The sequence below is a fragment of the Taudactylus pleione genome, unplaced genomic scaffold (assembly GCF_031769625.1).
Source record: "Taudactylus pleione unplaced genomic scaffold, aTauple2 ptg000154l, whole genome shotgun sequence".
Taxonomy (NCBI): Eukaryota; Metazoa; Chordata; class Amphibia; order Anura; family Myobatrachidae; genus Taudactylus; species Taudactylus pleione.
The window spans coordinates 11,256,028-11,275,458 of NW_028284556.1; the positions used below are offsets into that span (position 1 = coordinate 11,256,028).

General features: G+C 39.8%; 1 protein-coding gene across 1 annotated transcript in view; it reads left to right on the forward strand.

The window, feature by feature from the left end:
* The window catches only part of VTA1 (vesicle trafficking 1), a 246,678-nt gene that overhangs the window by 154,194 nt on the left and 73,053 nt on the right, over positions 1-19,431 (forward strand). The window contains exons 4-5 of the mRNA XM_088474374.1: positions 1,774-1,849; positions 10,363-10,474. Of these exons, the coding sequence (XP_088330500.1) occupies positions 1,774-1,849; positions 10,363-10,474 (188 nt within the window). The remainder of the gene's footprint in view (positions 1-1,773; positions 1,850-10,362; positions 10,475-19,431) is intronic.

Here is a 19,431-nt window from a genome sequence, read left to right on the forward strand (position 1 = left end):
CAGAAACAGAAAATAAATTTGTCTACACTTGGTTTTATGCATAATATACAATTGTGTGAAAGTAAATAATAATAGTGTGATATAAAAATACAAATATGAAAGACGATTGTTGTTGACATTTGTTATAACCAATGTAATTCTGTGTATATCTAGCAAACATGTGGAATTTGTTCATATTGTGAGCAAAACATTTAAGCTTGCAGCCCAGCATCAAGGGTTCCTCATTTTCAGCAAGTTCCTACACTAACATATATGCTTTAAACACCATCAGATTGCAGTTAAAATGTACTCACACCCAAAAAGGCCTTATATAGTATTATAATGCAACACCCTCACCCCTCCCTAGCTGTCTAGTGCCATTATTATGTATCCCCACTTCCACACTCATTTCTGTTAACAAATAACAAATTAAATAACAAAATCTGACTCCAGATCCCTTGTGGTATGATCATATTTAGTGTAAAAATAAGAGCTCAGATCTCTAGGACATACTTGCCTACTTTTGGAAAAGCATTTCAGGGAGATTGTGAAAGCAGCAGCACCTATGAGCGCAGCAGTAAAGTGGACGTGTACATCTGAGTGGAGTTACATAAAATAGATTTATATCCAAATGTCAATAAGCTCCGAAGCACTTAGTAAGATCTACTTGTTGATGAAAATACACTGATACTTTTCAGAAAATGCATGTAGCCATAGGGATCATTGTGCCTTATAACCAATGCAAGGACATGATACTAGATCCCATTTGGATGTATATTTCTCTGTTTTCTTTTTCATATAACCGCTTCATAATGGGGGTAATGGGGGTAAGGTGCAATCAGGGAGATTGCTAAACTCTTCAGGGAGTCAGGAAGATTGCTACTATTTCAAGCAGTCTCCCTTACAGTCAGGGAGAGTTGGTAAGTATGGTCTAGGAGCATTCCAGTTAAGCTACTTACCCCTCTTTCGATTCATCACTGCTTTTATGCAGGCCTTAATGAGTACTCTACACGCTTATTGGTGAATTGTTCCAGCCATTCACTGTATACTTCTCAGTACTCTTATATTTCAATAGTCACTGTAAAAAAACAGCCCATCTACTGGGAATGGAATAAACTTGACGTACCCAAAAACAATGCAGGCACGCACTCCATGCCTGCATCCAGGGGCTTCAAATTATGCTGGGGATCTTGCTTGGCCACTCCAATTTTAAAACACAATTGAAGTTTCTGGGCAGCATCCTTTGTCTGCCTTTTTGGCCCCTAAAAACGGGTGTGTAGTGTGCGGCTAAAAGAATCTTTTTTCAAAGGCATGTAAAAAAAAAAGTATGCAATGCACGACGGATGACAGTATAATAAAGGGATCCACGTCTGATACGAATATATCAAGGTCTATTAATTGTGAGAAAATAAACAAAAATAAGCCAACAACAAGAACAGGTCATGTTCCATACTCTTAGAAGCACTTTATCTTAATGCAAGTACAACAATATATATGAAGAATAAACAGTGAATCACATAATTTTAAATACAAGGTTTATTTATACAAAAGCTATAAAACATATTGTACACACACTGAAAAATGAGCACTAGGAAAAGTCATCCATCCTAGTGCGTCACTGAAACTATTCAGCACGAAAAGCTTACGACATTCTGTGATATCCTTTCTAGGCTGCACACACTTGTAAAATGCAATGTTATCCTCTAATTATGGTTTACATACGTATTTTGCTACCCTACCTATGAAAATATTTGTTCGCTTTACAGATCAAAACAATTTTCTGTTTCTTTCTAGAAATATGATAAAGTCTTTCTACACAGCTAGTCTTCTGCTTGATGCGTTAAGTGTGTTTGGTGAACTCACTGAAGAGGTAAGCTAAGAGTTAGTATTTTTTGTATTGTATCCTTTTATTAAGCAGTTTTTAGTTTACAGATATTCCTTCTGGACAGACAATATTCTAAATGCTACGTACAAAAATAAAATTGTAAGTACAGTGCTTTACATCTCTGCCACATGTCATCTCTGAGCATAACAGGAATAAACTGCATCAGAGTAACCAGAATTAATTTGCTATTTCCTTGGAATCACTTGGAAATCAATTATCTGAAACCAACTAGTCGTTTGTTATACACAAGCCTTGTCATCCCACAGCAGCACTCACTGCCACCTCAGGCAGAAAGATTGGCACTACAGAAAATGTCTTATGTTAGGTACACACTATACAGTGTAATAAACGATACGACGGTCAACCCAATGTCACTATATATCCCAGAACACACGATATGTAGTGTACACGATATGCAGTCTTTTAAATGAAGGCACAATATATTGTGTCCAGGGATTGTATTAAATTATTTGTTGCTCCTGTACTATGCTATCATCATGTAAAACAGTGCCAAACTTCAGAGGTACGACTGTCCAATATATTGTGTGGTCCTGCGTACATACTACACGATGTGCACCACATTATTCATTGCATCATCCCATCTGACGTGCAGCACAGCAGATGGGATGGTGCGATAAACTACAGCCAGGAATGAAGAGTTGGACATACACACTAAACGATGTGTACAATATATCATTCCCATCCGTGTCGGAACAATATATTGGACAATAGATTGTATAGTGTGTACCCAGCTTTATTCCCACAAGCTGCTTTGGACACTTATTCATGTGGGTGAAATAGATTACAGACCTCAATGTGTTGGATGTTGAAGATTTCCTCTGTACACTGAGGCCTTGTATTGTGTATAGCCTTAGGGCTTGCCTGGTTGCTTTTTCACGCAATTAGTGGATCAATGATGAACACGCACATTAGCATCATTCTGCTACAGTAGGACTCTGGTACTCTCAATAAAGTTATTTGGCTGCTTGCACAAAATTAGACAATATGCATTTTCTCTTTTAAACCTTTAAACAAACAATGTGTTACCTTTCAAAGTGTTGCTGTTTTAAGAACAAAACACATGTAGCTGCTTGCCGAAGTTAATTTGAAGGTAATGCGGGGGTTTAAAGGATTAATAATAATAATGGGAAAAAATTTTATCCTGACAAAACTGCAGTGCTGTATGATCACTACTGTACATTTAGCAGGCTGGTTGGGTATGGCAAGCCGGCACTTAGGATCCTGGCGGTCAGAATCCCGACGCTGGCATCCCGACAGGGTTAGGATACCAACACCTGTTGGTAAGTATCCTACCCCTTAGTCTCCCTCCCTGCAGCCTAACCCTCCCCCTCCGCAGTCTAACTCGAACCCTCCCCCTAGTGCAGTGGACAGGGAACAGGGGTAAATTATCCCACATGGGGTAAAAATTAAATTCCTGGGGGTAATGGACCGACAGCCCGACATGCATATGAATCATTCTATAATATAAAATGATTCATATGCGTGCCCGGCTGTGCCGTAGAGATGCTCTAAGCCGGACGCCCGCTGAGATGTTATTACCAGCGGGCGCCCGGCTCCTTCCCTGCAGCGCTGCGTTAGCCGGAGGCTGGAGTTCTCTTCTGAACTCCAGCTTCCGACTCTCTCCATGCGCAGTCATGACGTCTCTCCCATAGTTCCGAGAAGCAGCCGGGCAGACAGGACGGCGGCGGATGCAGGAGCAGGGATTAAGGTAAGTGGGTTTTTTTGTACAACGTTACTACAGGAGCACTATATGGGGGCACTACTAAAGGGGCATTATATGGGGGCACTACTACAGGGGCATACCTATGGGGGCACAACTACAGGGGCATTATATGGGGGCACTACTACAGGGGCATAACTATGGGGGCATTACTACAGGGGCATTATATGGGGGCACTACTACAGGGGCATAACTATGTGCCTGACCCTAACCCCCCCCCCTAACCCCAATACTTACCGTCGGGATGCTTGTGCCGGGATTCTGACTGGTTTCGGGTTTCGGGCAATGGCATCCTGACACCTGGGACCTTAACTGTATCCCGTAGCGAGCTTTGTTGAAAACTGTTACAGATATTGCAATATATGCAGTATATAATATGATTAATCATATAGTTGCCTCAATTGCTTATGTAGCCTACAACACCCCATGTATGCAAAGATTTCTAAGTTATTAAGCTGTTGCAAACATCACATTATTAACAGCAAATGTCACGCATGTTCAGAATTGGCAGTAAATTATGAGATCTCACAATCCACAAGATAGCCCCCACCAAACCCTAATTTGCAACGGAGTAGGACGTGCAAGAATAAGACTGGCAAACTTTTTCTCCTTTCTGAAATGATTTGTGAAAATTGTACATAGCAGTTAGGCTCTACTATTACTGATAATAGTTTGTTTTTCTGTTCTCATGCAATTTAATGTTGAAATACAGTACCTGCATAGTCATTTTCGTCTTCTGCTTTAATGTTAAGTTGTGTAGATAAACATTGGGATTTTGTGCAGGTATGTAATCTAAACTGGCAGTTCTGCAGATGACGTGTTTTAATGCACTTTTAAAACGTGACAAAATATGCTGGATGTACAGTAATTAAAACTTTAAACTGTACAAATGTGACTTAGTTTGAACTTGATAAAACCAGTTTACTTGAAGAATTTTCCTTTCCTAACCAGTATAATAGTGTATTTCAGGCAACACTATTTAAAACGTTAATGATACCATTGTGGTGATTTACTTAAGACGTATGTATACCTGTCCACAGTCTAATGCTTGGTAATGTTTTGTAGCTCTTCCAACACAAATGTGTGCTTGAGAGGAGATGAAGCATCTGTAAGGAATTCAACATCCTAAGAGGGAACATGTAGTTTTTCACATATGTGAAAACATGTTGCATTTTATGCACACATGATTAATTTATTAAAGTCTATTGTTGTAAAAAATAATCCAAACCTGTTATAAAACAAACTTCTATTATTAATGAAAAGTTAATCAATTTTTCTTACTTCAATTGTTTAAGTCAGTTTTAATTTTCTTTTGCCTGATTGTTCTACGCTTTAATTTGAGTAGTTTACCATTAATCATGTAACTGCAAATCTTTGACTAAAGGTAGCAAAATATTTGCTTGTGTTCCTTTTTTGATAATATATACCATTTTCTGTAGTGGTTTAATATTACATTAATAAGTCATTTCACTATAAAGTCTCACTGTGCAACTGAAAGAGAGAGACATTAGCGAGCTGTATTATGTAGTACATGTGTTTCTATTCGAAACGCAGATGCTTCATACGCTCTACTTTCAAGACAACAGTGACCTCTGTCAATACAAGGACAATGGTCCATTCAGTTTGCAATATTCCCAGAAGGACATTTATGGTAACGGCAAACCAACTAGATGGGCAAAGCTACATGTGAATCTAATTACAAGAGGCTTGCTCACTATGTAATTCCTGACACAGTCTTCAAAAGGGTAATTTAATAAAAAATGATGTTTACAGGTTAATCGTTTTTGATTTATTTTATAAAGTGAAAAGTAGGGTTCTGCAAAGATTCAGAACACCATAATGTGTGTGTGTGTGTATATATAGTATATCTGAGGTGCACGTGAAGTGGTATGTGACCACATTGTTTCAATAAAAATCAGTTGGTCGGCTTAACATTTTGCAACAATGGCAAAATCTTGAAGACGGGAGAGGGAGGAAGTAATCAGTTGGCAGAAGCGGCAGCATGAATTTGTGGAGCTAAATGGGGTGGGCAGGAGTCTGAAGGGAGATAAGATAATAGATTTAATGGGAGAGGGTGGGGTGGCGGCTTTGTTATTGAGTGTGAGAAGCTTCAATTGGGTTCTGAAGGGTAAGGGGAGCCTATGTATGTAGAAGAGGTGAGTAGTTGGTCACTCCGCTTAGCAGGTGCATCATTTTAGGGTGTCAATAGTATAATGGTATAAAGATGCATGGCACGCCAACGTTTAAACACCAATGTGTTTATTAGGCTTAAAGTAAAGCCAAATGCTGGCCATACACTAGTATGACCAGCATAAGATGAGATTCATGTTCCGATTTCCCTTGAACTCCCCGGCAGCTCCCTGGCGGTCCCGACCACACGATTGACACACGATGTACATATGATCTCACGATACGATCGATCTGCAGTTTAGGAGGGAAGGTCATTAAAAGAACACACATTTCTTGAAAATGTTACTCAAGTGACGGTCGGAATCACGATGCATCGCATGCACAAATACACGGCACGATCTGCATACGATCACGATAGATCATATGGGCTGCACATCTGATCATATAATAAATTTTAAGAGCGCCGGGAGCGTGCATCGGATTGTATCCTACGTAAATACTACACGATTTTCATCGTACAACTCGTCTGAAATCGGGCAATCTGGCCAAAATCGCACTAGTGTATGGCTAGTAAAAGCTATCAGCAACGTTAATGGTATTGCTCTGCCCTTTAACAGGCTTGATATCTACAACACAGTATATTCTTATCAAATGTAGAAATTCTCAAATTACATATGATATGACAATAAACAATGATCACCTCAAAATAATTCCACATTGAGAATGCATATAAACAAGAAGTAAATTATATGGTATACCTAAGTATAAATAGTGGTACTTCAAGACAGCAGCTGCTTATTGTGTGCGCAGTGGCAGTAAACAATAGGCGAGCGTGTCTTTGCAGTACACCTAAACGAGTAAAAAGGGCAATGTGTCTCTATTTTTGGTATCCCCCTCCATAGCTAACCCTGATAACATTTACAGTACAATCAGCCAGGATGATAAATCTCAATGAGAGTACCTAGAAAAGCAAAGTAGGGTTGTATGAAACAGTAATGGGGTGTATATATAGATACCTGTAGGTCACTATGGGTGAGTGCCACTTATCACCTTGTGCAAAAAGTTTTTTTTTTTAAGTGACCAGTGGGTGAGCGATTCATCCAAGGTGCCCATGGGGTATGAAAAAACGTGTGGGCAGCTTACACATGATTTTTTTATCTGTAGTAAGCCCTGGTATATCTGTATTGCAGGGAAATACGTAGCAGATGGGGAAACCTCTAAAATGTGCCCCTGAATAAGAAGGAGCAGGAGAGGTGTACCAGATACCAATCTGAGTTAGAGAATGGTTGACCTCAAATCCTAGTTGCTGGGGGGAGGGGATGGGGGTCCTACAACGGGGTCTTGAAGTTTTTATGACAGCCTCCAAATCACAATGTGAGCTTACAATTGACAAAGGTAGGGTGAAATGCGCATCTGTCTTCAGGATCCTGGACAACAGGAAATTGTGGACAACCATTTTCTACTCGGCAGGTCTGATATACTGTATATCTAAGATCCAATCTTGGCATAATCTCCTAACTGGGCATTTCTATCAATTTCTTAAAATTATTCTTCTCTATCATTGTAAGAGTTTGGGTAGTCTAGCTGGCACATATAGCACTTTTAAATGATTTTCCTTTACACCCTTCTTCCTAATGTCTAATAGCTAGCTACCTTTTATATAAGTAATGAAATGTCTTGACCTATCATTACTTAAGACAGAAAACCATACAAGATAAACAAGAAACAAAACTAAAAGCTTTCTTCATGTGTACATTAAAGTAAATGCTTACAAATTGTATAAAATGTGGTACATGGTCCCCTCCAGAATCTATTCCTTCTCCACAGAAGTCATTGCAGACATTATTCACAAAAGGGACAATTGCTCCAAATATGATGGAATTACCTTAAACTGACCCCATGCTAGCCAGCGATCATAGTCTGCTACAAGTTATCGCAGGTATTAATGTTCCCAAGTGTCTTGAATATCGACTCCCTCTCCTGATTCTAGGAGTTTCCAAACATATTAGTAAGTTAGACACATATTTCATGCAGCAAACTGTGAAATTGTGGCTTCCTGGAAAGATCTAACCTCCCTTACTTGCCTCTGATATTAACCATATCTGGTATATCTACAAATGTTGCACACTTTAAATTGACATGTGACGCATGATAATGAAGGGTATGTTATCGGGTAAATATAATTTTGCTTCATCAGTATCATACAGAATTCATTACAAGCATTTAGCACCAATCTCCATGAAAGTAAGCTCCTCAGGACTAACCACTTAAAAGCTTCCTTTTTTATTTATAATTATTGTAGTTACATTTGGTGTTTCCTTTTTGTTTTGCTCTCAACTGCATTTGTCACAATTAGGTCATATAATCACACATGTAACACATGCCTCCCAGGGATCTTGTACTGCAGTCACTTTCAGACTCCCTAACACCCCTCACACAACATGCTACTCCCCACCCCCAAGTAAATCTGTATGAGTTATAAAAGTTTTATTCTATATCCGTAAAAATGTGCTTTGTCATTACATGTATACCATACTGTCATTAGCAGAAGTGTATGGTTTTTTTTTAAATGCATTATTACTTCTGCTCAGTAAAGACAAAAAAGACAAGTTTTTCTAAAAACTGAAGGAAAAGAAGACTCCTAAATATCTAGCAGGAATTTTACAGCCTGACCTATCTCTCAATCTTACATGGTTTCCAGATGGCATCATCTTTCTTTAAATTAATATGCTTCAGGTCAGAAAAGAAATTAATGTAAAAGCCTACTTCATATTCATGACATAATAGTAACAAGTTCACTTAATAGTTATTCTTTGAATAATGAGCTTACACTTTGTAAATCCCCATCTGTTCATAATTTTTTGTTTAAATTAGATTTGTATGCATTATAGATTTTGTTTGTACTTAACTGTTAAGAGCAATCAATGTACAAATATTTCAGCAGTTAAGTTTGGTGTTTCTGAAGCATCTGTAGAATAATCTGCTCTGCTGCCTGTTATGTTATCACCTAAAGATATCCAGTACGCTCACTTTCTTTTTTGGCGATTTGTTAGGGAAGGAAACCGCGTATTGGATTAATAAAACTGCTACAACCCACTTCCAAACGAGGCATTAACTTTTCCAGTATTCAATGATACTCTCACACAGCCCTCTTACAGTACCTTTAAAGATTGCTTGCATAGCCAGAAAAATTCAGCCAATACATCCTTGGAGATGGAATTCCGTGAGGAGGGGGGCCTGGCCACCTTTCTGCAATTTCATGATCAGGAAGTTCCACTTCATATACAGGAAAACCCATTGCTCTGGCACAAATTTAAACTGGCATGCAATGCGACATAAAAATAACGTGAATGTACATGTCCTTATATCTCCCCTTTATTTCTAATCCTGACTTTCAGGAGTGACAGGCACAATATCTCTTTAATTTATGGAGCCTGGGAGGGATGGTCAATGTTGCCTGCCTGGCCAGTATGTGGACCAAACGGCCTCTCACTTTTCAGCAAGCCACTACTAAACCCTGTGGCATTCCATCTAGCCCAACACCATACTAGCTCAGACACTTCTCCCCTACCGATTAGCAGAACCCAGTGGACATATTGCTCCAACAACACCCGATAAGTAAGGGACTCTAAATCCCAGCAAAGCCTTGCGGCCTGCCCCTTGCAGATCTTAGGTTTACAGGTAAATGACCTGCTTCAGACTCACTCTAAATTGGGTTGGATGCTTTCGTCCAAGATGTACATTAAAATGTTTCTTAAAGTGCTCTATAGAACATATCTCCCCCCACATAGATGGTTTCTTACTGGACTTTCCGCTACTCATATATGATTTAAATGTGGCGCACCTCAAGCCGAACATATACCTCTGGCTCTGCCCATTAACCTGTAGAATCTTGGTACAAATATGTAATTACTCAGTCGAGCATTTGGTAAATTACTTGCCCCTACCACCGGAATGGGCGCTCTTCGGCGTCCTTCCACAAGGTCTTAGAATTTGCAGGGGTGGCAGAAGGTTGCTGCTGGCAGTAAGTCAGGCTTCTCGTAAAGCTATTTTGCAGGTATGGATATACCCTGGATCACCCTCTGTCCCTTTTCAAGGCTAAACTCTTCTCTTTTTTGAATGGAGTGTGTGGGAGTCATTTTTGAAGAGGAGGGGAGAGTCAAACTACACTGTATTCTTTGAAATGTGGGAGAGTTACATAGCAAGTTTGGCCATAGCTGTTAGATCCCAGATACTCCTTCTCAAATACTTCTTGCTATATGTTGCATATGGTTGAGGGTGAACCCTCTATTGCTGTAGGATTTTTCTCTCTTTTTATTCTATCATACGGCATGGGAAGGTGGGGGGTGAGGGCGAGCACGTTTTTGTTTGTTTGGTAATCTTATCTATTATGGGTCATATATCATCTTTTTTTTTTTTTGCATTGTCTTTTTGTCGATATCATATACCCTCTATGGGCCTGATCCTGCAGCGGTTGCAATGGCGATTACGGAAGCAGATCAAGCGATTGTTTGCCTTCCCTCATAATATAGTCAAGTAGGAAACCATATAACTTCTCCTATAGAACCTGTATTTTAACAGTACCTGTTAAGTTATTTCTAATATGCGCCTTTTTTATTTGTTTTAGAATGTTCAGCATAGGAAATATGCTAGATGGAAGGCAACATACATTCATAATTGTCTCAAGAATGGGGAGACTCCTGAAGCTGGACCTATTGGATGGGAAGGAGAAGAATATAGTAAGTTCCCTTTTTCTATAAACCTGTACTGGTAAAATTCAGTTATATAGAAACGGTGCTAATACAAGTAAATAAAAAGTGTAAAGGGTGAAGTCTTTAAAGGGGTTGGGTACGGGTTGCCCGTGCTCGTGATCCCGGCAGTCAGAATCCTGACGCCGGCATCCCGACAGAGTTAGAATACTGACACTTGTCGGTCGGTATTCTCCCCAATGCCTGAACCTAACCTCTCCCCTAGGGCCTAAACTAACCTCCCCTCCCTGCACCCTAAACCTAATTCTCCCCCTAGTGCATAACTCTTAACGCCTACCCCCCTCCAACCCTGCTACTTACCTTCAGGACTCCAGTGGTCGGGAAGCTGTCGCCGGGATTCTGACAGGTGTTGGGATTCTGGCACCGACATTCTGAGCGCCGGAATCCCTGCGGTCTGCATTATGACTGCATCCCCTTTAAAGTCATATAATGATTGTATAGCTCAGGGGTGGATAACCTTTTTTCTGCCAAGGGCCATTTTGATATAAAAAACATTATTTGGGGGCCCGGTGCAGGCCACGCCCCCTCCGTGTGACATCACACGGGGGCAGGGTCACAGTTGCCGCTGATTGCAGCAGTGCCCAGGGAGCTGTAAGGGCAGCGGTGTGACCGTCTGAAGCGTCCTAAGGATGATCGAGGCGGCAATGTTGCATACTGTAGATTTTGGCTGCAGTGTTCCATTCTAGGCACCCTTCAAGCCAGATGAGGCTAGCAGAAAAAAAGCTCTGAGGGCCAGACCAAATGATTCCGGGGTCCTTATACGGCCCCCGGGCCTGAGGTTCCCCATCCCTGATATAGATGTTAATGCAGCTTAATGCAGTTTTCATAAAGATAAAAAGAAATAAAATAATTGTAATTACCTTCAGCAGTCTAGTGCTTTTGAGGGTTGATCTGCCCTTGCTGCCCTACTGTTTGCTCTGCAGCAGTAGCCTTGTACCTATAATGGTTTGATTTTAAAGGATCACTGAACACATGAGACTGAGAGATCTGTAAGGAAGGGTTGAAGTGTATAGTCTTAAAAATGTAGCTTCTAATTTGATGGCTTTTTATTCCCAATCATAAAGTTACTGTCAATTTAAGCCAGTGAGTTGGATTAAATGTGAGACAAACTTTAGGATTCAAAGTCCATCATGTATGATAGTCTGAGCACAATACATTATTATTAGTGGCAGATGTATGAAGCTCTGGGAAGTGATACAGTGGAGATTGATAAATGACCAACCAATCAGCTCCCGACTGTCATTTTTCAAACACAGCCTGTAGCATGACAGTTGGGAGCTGATTGGTTGGTCGTTTATCACTCCACTTTATCACTTTCCAGCGCTTCATACATCATATGCATTACTTACACCATTCCTTATAGTCACGAGTACCAATTGTAAAGTTGCTTTATATAAACTAAATGATGATACCTTTCTAAAAACGTATGTAAAAATACCCATATTTCCCATTATTTATTGAACATTAGATATTTCCCATTGTATTTTCAATTACTGTGAAGCTTAGGGCATGCTACATCTATCCTTTGTAATACAGACTTTTCAGACAAAAAGTGACTGACTGCATTCTCTTCCAATGGGGTTATTGAGAAGAAATCACAGGTGAATAAGACAAACACCCTTCCCCATAATGATCACAGATTGTACGTCTGCTCATTCATGCAAATATGTTGTCAGCCAATCATGTCAACAACGCAATGCATAAAATCATGTAGACTTGGTCAACGTGTTCTGTTATTGTACAAACCAAAACAAATGGGAAAGTGTGATCTAAGTTAAGCTGGGCATACACTATACAGATATCTGTCCAATCTGGCTGGTTTGAATGAAAACCTGGTAATATATGGGAGCAAATGATAGTCGATCATATGGTTTTAAAAAAAAAATTGTTCAAATTGGTTATATTCGTGTGTTTTAACCAATTTGTCTGAACAGCCATTTTTGGCTATTTTCCAGTATTTGTGAGCAAATGGACGTTTGTCATTTGCTCCCATACATTACCAGGTTTTCATTCCAACTAGCCAGATTGGACAGAGATCTGACAGAAAATTGTATAGTGGATGCCCAGCTTTACTTTGATCATGGAGTGATTGTTGATGCCAGACAAGTTGGTCTGAGTATCTCAGAAACTGTTGCTCTCCTGGAACTTTAAACAGTTTCTAGATTTTGCAGAGGAAAATGTGCAAAAGAAAAACATCCAAAGAGCAGCAGTTCTATGGGCAAAAATGAAATGAGAGAGGTCATAAGAAAATGGTTAACGCAAATAGCCATGTGTTACAGTAGCATGCAGAAGCACGTTGAACCTAGCAGTGATTAGACTACAGCAAAGCATACTTGCCGACATTTAAACGGAGCTTCCCAGGAGAAGGCTCCTTCACTAGATGCAGATGGGCAGTGATGGGGGGACACAATCGTGTCATTAGGCCCCGCCCTAATGTCACGCAATATGAAGGGATTATTATATAATTGCGTCATTAAGCCCCGCCCTCTCTCTCCGGACTACTGGTTCACGGTAAGATTCTCCCCATTCTGGCCACTTCACTAGGAAGTGGGCGGGATAAGTGCCTACTCTTCTGGGGGTGTGGGGGGGTACCCAAAAAATCTGGAGCCTTTTGCAGGGTCTGGGAGAGTCGCAAGTATGCAGCAAAGTCCACTCCACACTCAATTTCTATCAGCTAACAACAGGAGACTGAGCCTACAGTGGGCAAAGGGTTACCAAAACTGAACAATTCAACATTAGAAAAATGTTGCCTGGTCTGACAAATCTCCATTTCTGTTCCAACATGCTGATGGTAGGGCCAGAATTTGGTGTAAACCTGAATCTAGATAATTATCCTGTCTTGTGTCTATAGTTTGGGGTAATGGTGTGGGGAAAGGTTTTCTCGACAAGTATTAGTACCAGTTTTTGGTATATTTGTTAACCTCAGTATTGCTACTGACCATGTACAAACCGTTTTTAGTGTTCACTTTAGCTCCAGCGGCAGGCAGGGCGCCGGAGCCAGAGAGGGCAACTTTGTGCGCACGGGTCTGAAAAGGGGGCGTGGCCATTGAAAAGGGGGCATGTCTATAAGACGCGTCCCCTTTTCGTCACTCTTGGGGGTGTGTCCGGCACTTACGGACACGCCGGGCTGCCCCCAAGCGCTGCAGACAGGGAGAATAGATTCCGGGCGCATCCGGGTCACCGCACATATCGCCACCCTGCAATACATGGGTGAAGACGGCACCCGCAGGCTGTGAGGGCAGGGTGCTTTTTGCCCTCCAGAAGGAGGGCAGGTCACCGCGCCCCACTAAAACAGCCTAGCGGGAACGCTATTTTAAATTTTCTAATGGCTACTAGCAGCAGGATAGCACATAATGGGATAAATTTACTAAGGGGCAGTTTTCGGTTCCATTCTTTTTCTTGGTGATTTTGACAATCAGGTATTTACTAAAGGCAAAACTGAATCAAAATCCTCAGAAACTCGACTTCACACACAAATAGAACTTTAAATAGACCATCGGTACTTCCCCATAGCCATCAGTAGAATAAGCTTATTTACGAACAGTCTATTTGAAAATAGATCCAAAATCACATTTTCAATAGAGCACAGGTTCTCAAACTCAACAAAACAAATAATGTTTTCCAGGTCTTCTCACAGAATCACAAATGAAATAATTAGCTCCACCTATCGATCTTTTATAATGTGCACCAGTAGATGGGAAGAAGGGAAAGGCAATATCAGTCGGCGCTATCAGAAAGCGGCTAGTTCAAATGGAGGTGTCAACTCCTAACAATATATTGAAAAAGAAAAACAGATATGAACAGCGCTATGATACCTATTGAATTTATCAGTATTGTAGTAAACAAATATAAATATATCTAAAAAATCTGCAACGGCAAATAAAAACTGATAGAAAAATATAGAAAATATACATAACATCAATGCATAATGCAAATGAATATAATATCTATACGGCTTGATTTGAAAATATTGGTTTATTAAGGGTATAAAAATATATTATAAGCATAAATTTCATGAGTATTGAACATCAAGGTGTGAAAATTAAGAAAGAAAGTTAATGATAATAACAATTATAAATAAAAAATAATAATAATCCATGGAGATCCAAAGAAAATTGTCCATAAAAAATTGATGAATAAAGTGAAAAAAATATAAGTTAAAAGCAATTAAACATGATAGAGGGATCTCAAAGAACAGGCTCGATTTAAGTAACAGTTGGTGATAATAATGTTGCAACAGTCACTGGCCTACACGTGTGGTTCTGGAATATTATCCAGCTAATAGTATTTACCAGACTTGATTATGATGTCCACGACCTGAGAACGATGCAGAAGTAACTGCACTGGCGTGCTAACGTTTGGAAGCAATAGGCTGGAAGACAATGAGCGCTGCTCATCCGGAACCAAGTACACATAGGAATCCAAGTGCTGTGTTGGTAGTGGTGGGGTGCTAAACGCGTTTCGCTGTGGTAGGACCCACAGTTTCCTCAGTTTGCTACACCTGTGCACCTGCTGGGTGACCTGGAAAATGTGACCTGTGTGGAGTCCTGAGGACCGAGTTTGAGAACCACTGCAATAGAACCATGAGAAACAGTACTATTTGATTTTATATCATGTAGAATTGTCTGAAAACTCAATATGATGGAGAAAAGCCTGTGTGGCACTTTTGCTGTATAAATCAGGCTTTTAAAGGCATAGCAATGACTTTTTAAAAATTGTGGATATGCAAATCAGCACCTGGATGAAGGTGTTAATGGGTATTACAGTGCATGTGGCATGTTTTGGTCAATAGGAATGCTTTTGTTTAATTGTGGGTTGATCTTGGGTCTATTGAGGGTGAATAGAACACATTTAGAACTTCAAATAGAACTTTAAATAGAAACCAATGCATCATTAAAATCAGAATAGAACCCAATATCGACTGTTAGTAAATTATCTATTTTGAATAGAAACAGTGTGGTCGATTTTGTGCGGATGTTCGTTCTTTTTTGGTTGATTTTTAAGTGGAACCAAACTCGACTTTTACTAAATTTACCCTCATATCACCAAACACACGTCATCTGAATCTGGTTTCACAATCATCACAATGAGTTCAGTTTAGACCAAAGAAATCCACAATCACCAGATCTTGTTCTAATAGTACATTTTTGGGATGTGGTGGAAAGGTAAACTTGCAGCATGATAGTGCAGCCATCAAATCTGTAGCAACTGCATAATGCTATCTTGTCAACACGGAGCAACATCTCTAATGCTGGGCATACATGGACAGATAAAATTCCTGTCAGACCGACAGACATTTTATCTGGCAGCCTCAGCCCGCAGATGTCGGCGGCATACACTGTGAGATATCTCACAGTGTATTAGTCCAGACAACTGCACTCCGCACCCAGCAGAGGAGACATTTCTCTGTTCCTTCCATGGGAAGCAACACAGGAAATGTCTGTCTGTCGGCCGCGGCTGTGCATACACTGCCCGATGTGGCTGACATTTTAAATAACAAATATCGCATTGGACGGGCATGCTGGTCGATCCGGCATGACCGAACGATATTTAACTCTCGGTCGCCCGCACACATGCTACAATTATCGGGGCAATCCGCAGATATCGGGCGGATCGCCCCGATAATTGTAGCGCGTATGCCCAGCTTTAGATATTTCCAGAACAATTCAGGCTGTTATGTAGGTAAAGGGGTGGGGTAGGGGGAATCGTACCCTGTCTACCCAATGTAGTGGCCACTAAATGTATAATATCTTATATTAATTTGTAAATGTAGTGGATACCCTTTATTCTTTTCTATAACACATAATAATCAGTTTAGTGATTAATATATGGTGTACTATTTCCTCTAATGTAAATGATAGACCATATAGATTGACATACACAATTTTACAGACTGACAAATACACACAATGAATGACATGAACATATGTCTATCAAAAGCTGTTGCCGCGGTATTAGGACCACAGCAATGATTAAATACAAGATTGTAGCCTATAGGAAACTACAGCAATGCAACAGATCCTTGGACTGTAGGTGCTGCACTTCTGAATGAGTGTGGAGGAAGGGCAAATGATCGTTTGTGGTGGGCAAGGGCAAATGCAGAGCTGGAGTAAGGCTTTGAGAAGCCCTAAAGACCAACATTTGGAACATGGGAATGGGGTCATAGTGCGTAAACTGCGGCGTGTACATTAACAGGGGGCGTGCCCCCCCTTCCTAACTCCAGTTCTGGGCAAATGAAGTATCATTAGTGAATACAGATATTATCTCAATGATTGATATTGTCCATTGAAGTGTACTGTAGTCAGTTTGATATTTTTAAATGTGTATGTATGTTTTATTTGTATGGCAATTTTCTTACATACATGGCTTTACAAACTGTATTTGATGGATTGGGATTATGAAACATAAAATAAACATCTGTGGGGTGTGTGTTTACGCCAATTGGCTACTTAATTGCATGTTTCAAATGCTTTATACATGAAGAATAATTGAAGTACAATCAAGTGTTTGCAGTATGTACGATGCAGAGGTTGAGAAATCTAATATTATGTAAGCACAGTATATTAATGGGAAAAGCCAAAAATGTCACTAGGGTATAGACACTTATCCACCTGCCAGATGCATTGGCAAAGAGACATCATTGCTTAGTAAACCTCTGTGTGTTTTACCACTAACTGTATGTTAAACTGAAGATTTCTAAAGAACAATAATGTAAAATGTGGTATCAGTAACGCTCCAAAGCTGAAAATACAGTTGTATCCAATTGTTCACCGCCAGTCACCACAAACTCCATGGGTTATCCATTTCCAAACACATCAGGTGCCAAACTGATTGCTTTGGTCATTTGTTGGACGGCGACCTCAGACAACTCCCATTGGGTCCATTTTCTGTTTGCGAGGGGTAATATGCTGTCTTGAAACCAGTATGGTTGGTGGAATTTCCTTGCGGTTCAGTGTAGGTCAATAAAATTGTAATTTCATCTTTCTTTTTTAAACCATAGTAGAGTTATTATTTAGAGTTTCTGTTTTGCTTCTTTTTTTTTTTCCTTGATAATTTTTTTAATACAGTGACCGAATTGATGGCAAGACTAATATATTAATCTTTATATAGCACCAACACATTAGGTAGCACTATACATAGAGGGGATTGTGATACCAATAATTTACATAAAATAACACAAAACCGAAATTAAAGATGGTTGTCCAAGTTGTGTTTACAATCAAAGAGGTGTTAGAAATAATTGCTATATAAAGTTTAGAATAATAATTGTAGATGTTGGTAGGGAAAGTATGTTTCGGTACTGTCAGCGAATATTAAAGCTGCCACTGACAACTGATCTTTTTGTACGGTATTCTGTATGGATAGATTATGAAGAGATAGTGAAAGTTGGGGACATGAAAGATGCAGTAGTCATTTCAGAAATCTTCACCATTTATCTTTTCTGATCCTCTGCTGGTTATGGAGAAGGCTTTCGCTGTTGTGCTGCATGGGCACACTTACGGGAGCTGTATGCTCTGTATTTTTCTTTGGTATTGTGCAGTTGAAGCAGCAGCAACCTGCCTCTGAGGTGTTTGTAGAGACTATTACAGATGGCAACAGCCATGACTGTTAAACTGTGTTCAGAAGCTGAACTAAGATGGTATTCAAGTATTTCAATGTCTGCAACTTCATACTATCTTACTTAATTATTGATGTTGATATATTTGTTAGAAGGTATATTATATAGCAGGGAGGGCCAAGACGTCAACCTCAGTCCGCCATTAAAATCGCTGCGCCATATGTAGTTGTCTGGTCTGTGTGCTCCCATTACCACTACAGCTGTGAATTGGCTCTTTTGCACACCTGGCAGCCATGTTTAATCTATCCAGATGGAGGGATTGACCCATGCCACGGGTGATATATCTGCTGCTAGGTGGAGTGTTCCACCTGGAACCATGGATTTTCCAACCTATTTCCCAAAACTGGACTAATATGTAAAGGAGTGGTCCTGGAGTGTCTCCAAATCAACTAGCAAAGATATTTTGCTCAGATGTGAGCGTAACCATTTTTCCCTATGGGCACCCAGAGGCGTCACCAGGTCTGGTGATATCCGGTCTGGTGTACAGACTCATTTTCCTGAATGTTCTGATCATATTCGCTTGATAAATTATCGCACCTACCCGTTTTCAGGTGTTTTGGGGCGAAAAAAGGGAGCGAATAGGCGATAATATTGCACAAAATTGGTTAAATATGTTATCGCCGCTTATTGAATACAGCCCAAAGATGGAATTCCAGTACTAATTGTCTATTGTACTCACCTTTTGTGTAATGTTTGTTGGCTTTAGACATTTACTTAAAACCTGTTGTCCGTCAGTATTTTGTAGTCCAAGATGATAGAATGGCTACTCGGATATGGGGAACAAATAGAGATAATTAAGGTGTAGAAGATTTATTTTATTAAGATAAATGATTTTACGGAAAAGTACTCCACCACAAATGCTAAAATTGCTATATAGTAAGAACAAAAATGTAGTAAATTTAAAGCACACAAATATTAAAGAAATAAAAAAATATATATTAAAATGCTACATTTCTGAATGCTACATCATATACTCCACGGCACTCTACTCCCTTTTCTGTGGTCATTTAATATATCTTTATTTATATTTTTATGTTTTAAACTTGTTGCAACTTGCACCTGGTTAAGATACCACCCTGTCTTCTTGGATTAATATCCGAATGAGACACAGTGTCTTTGATGTTACTGCTGCACTTGTAAAAACATAAAGGTACAGACTGGCACATGGACCGTAAGGTAGAATCAGTTTGAGTAATGTGCTTGTGTCGTAAAATGGCTTTTTTAGTCAGGTTTGAACTGATGGATAAAGGTGTGTCCTCATACACTATTGCTGCAGTTGCACCAAACAGCCCTTCTCAGCACAACTGCT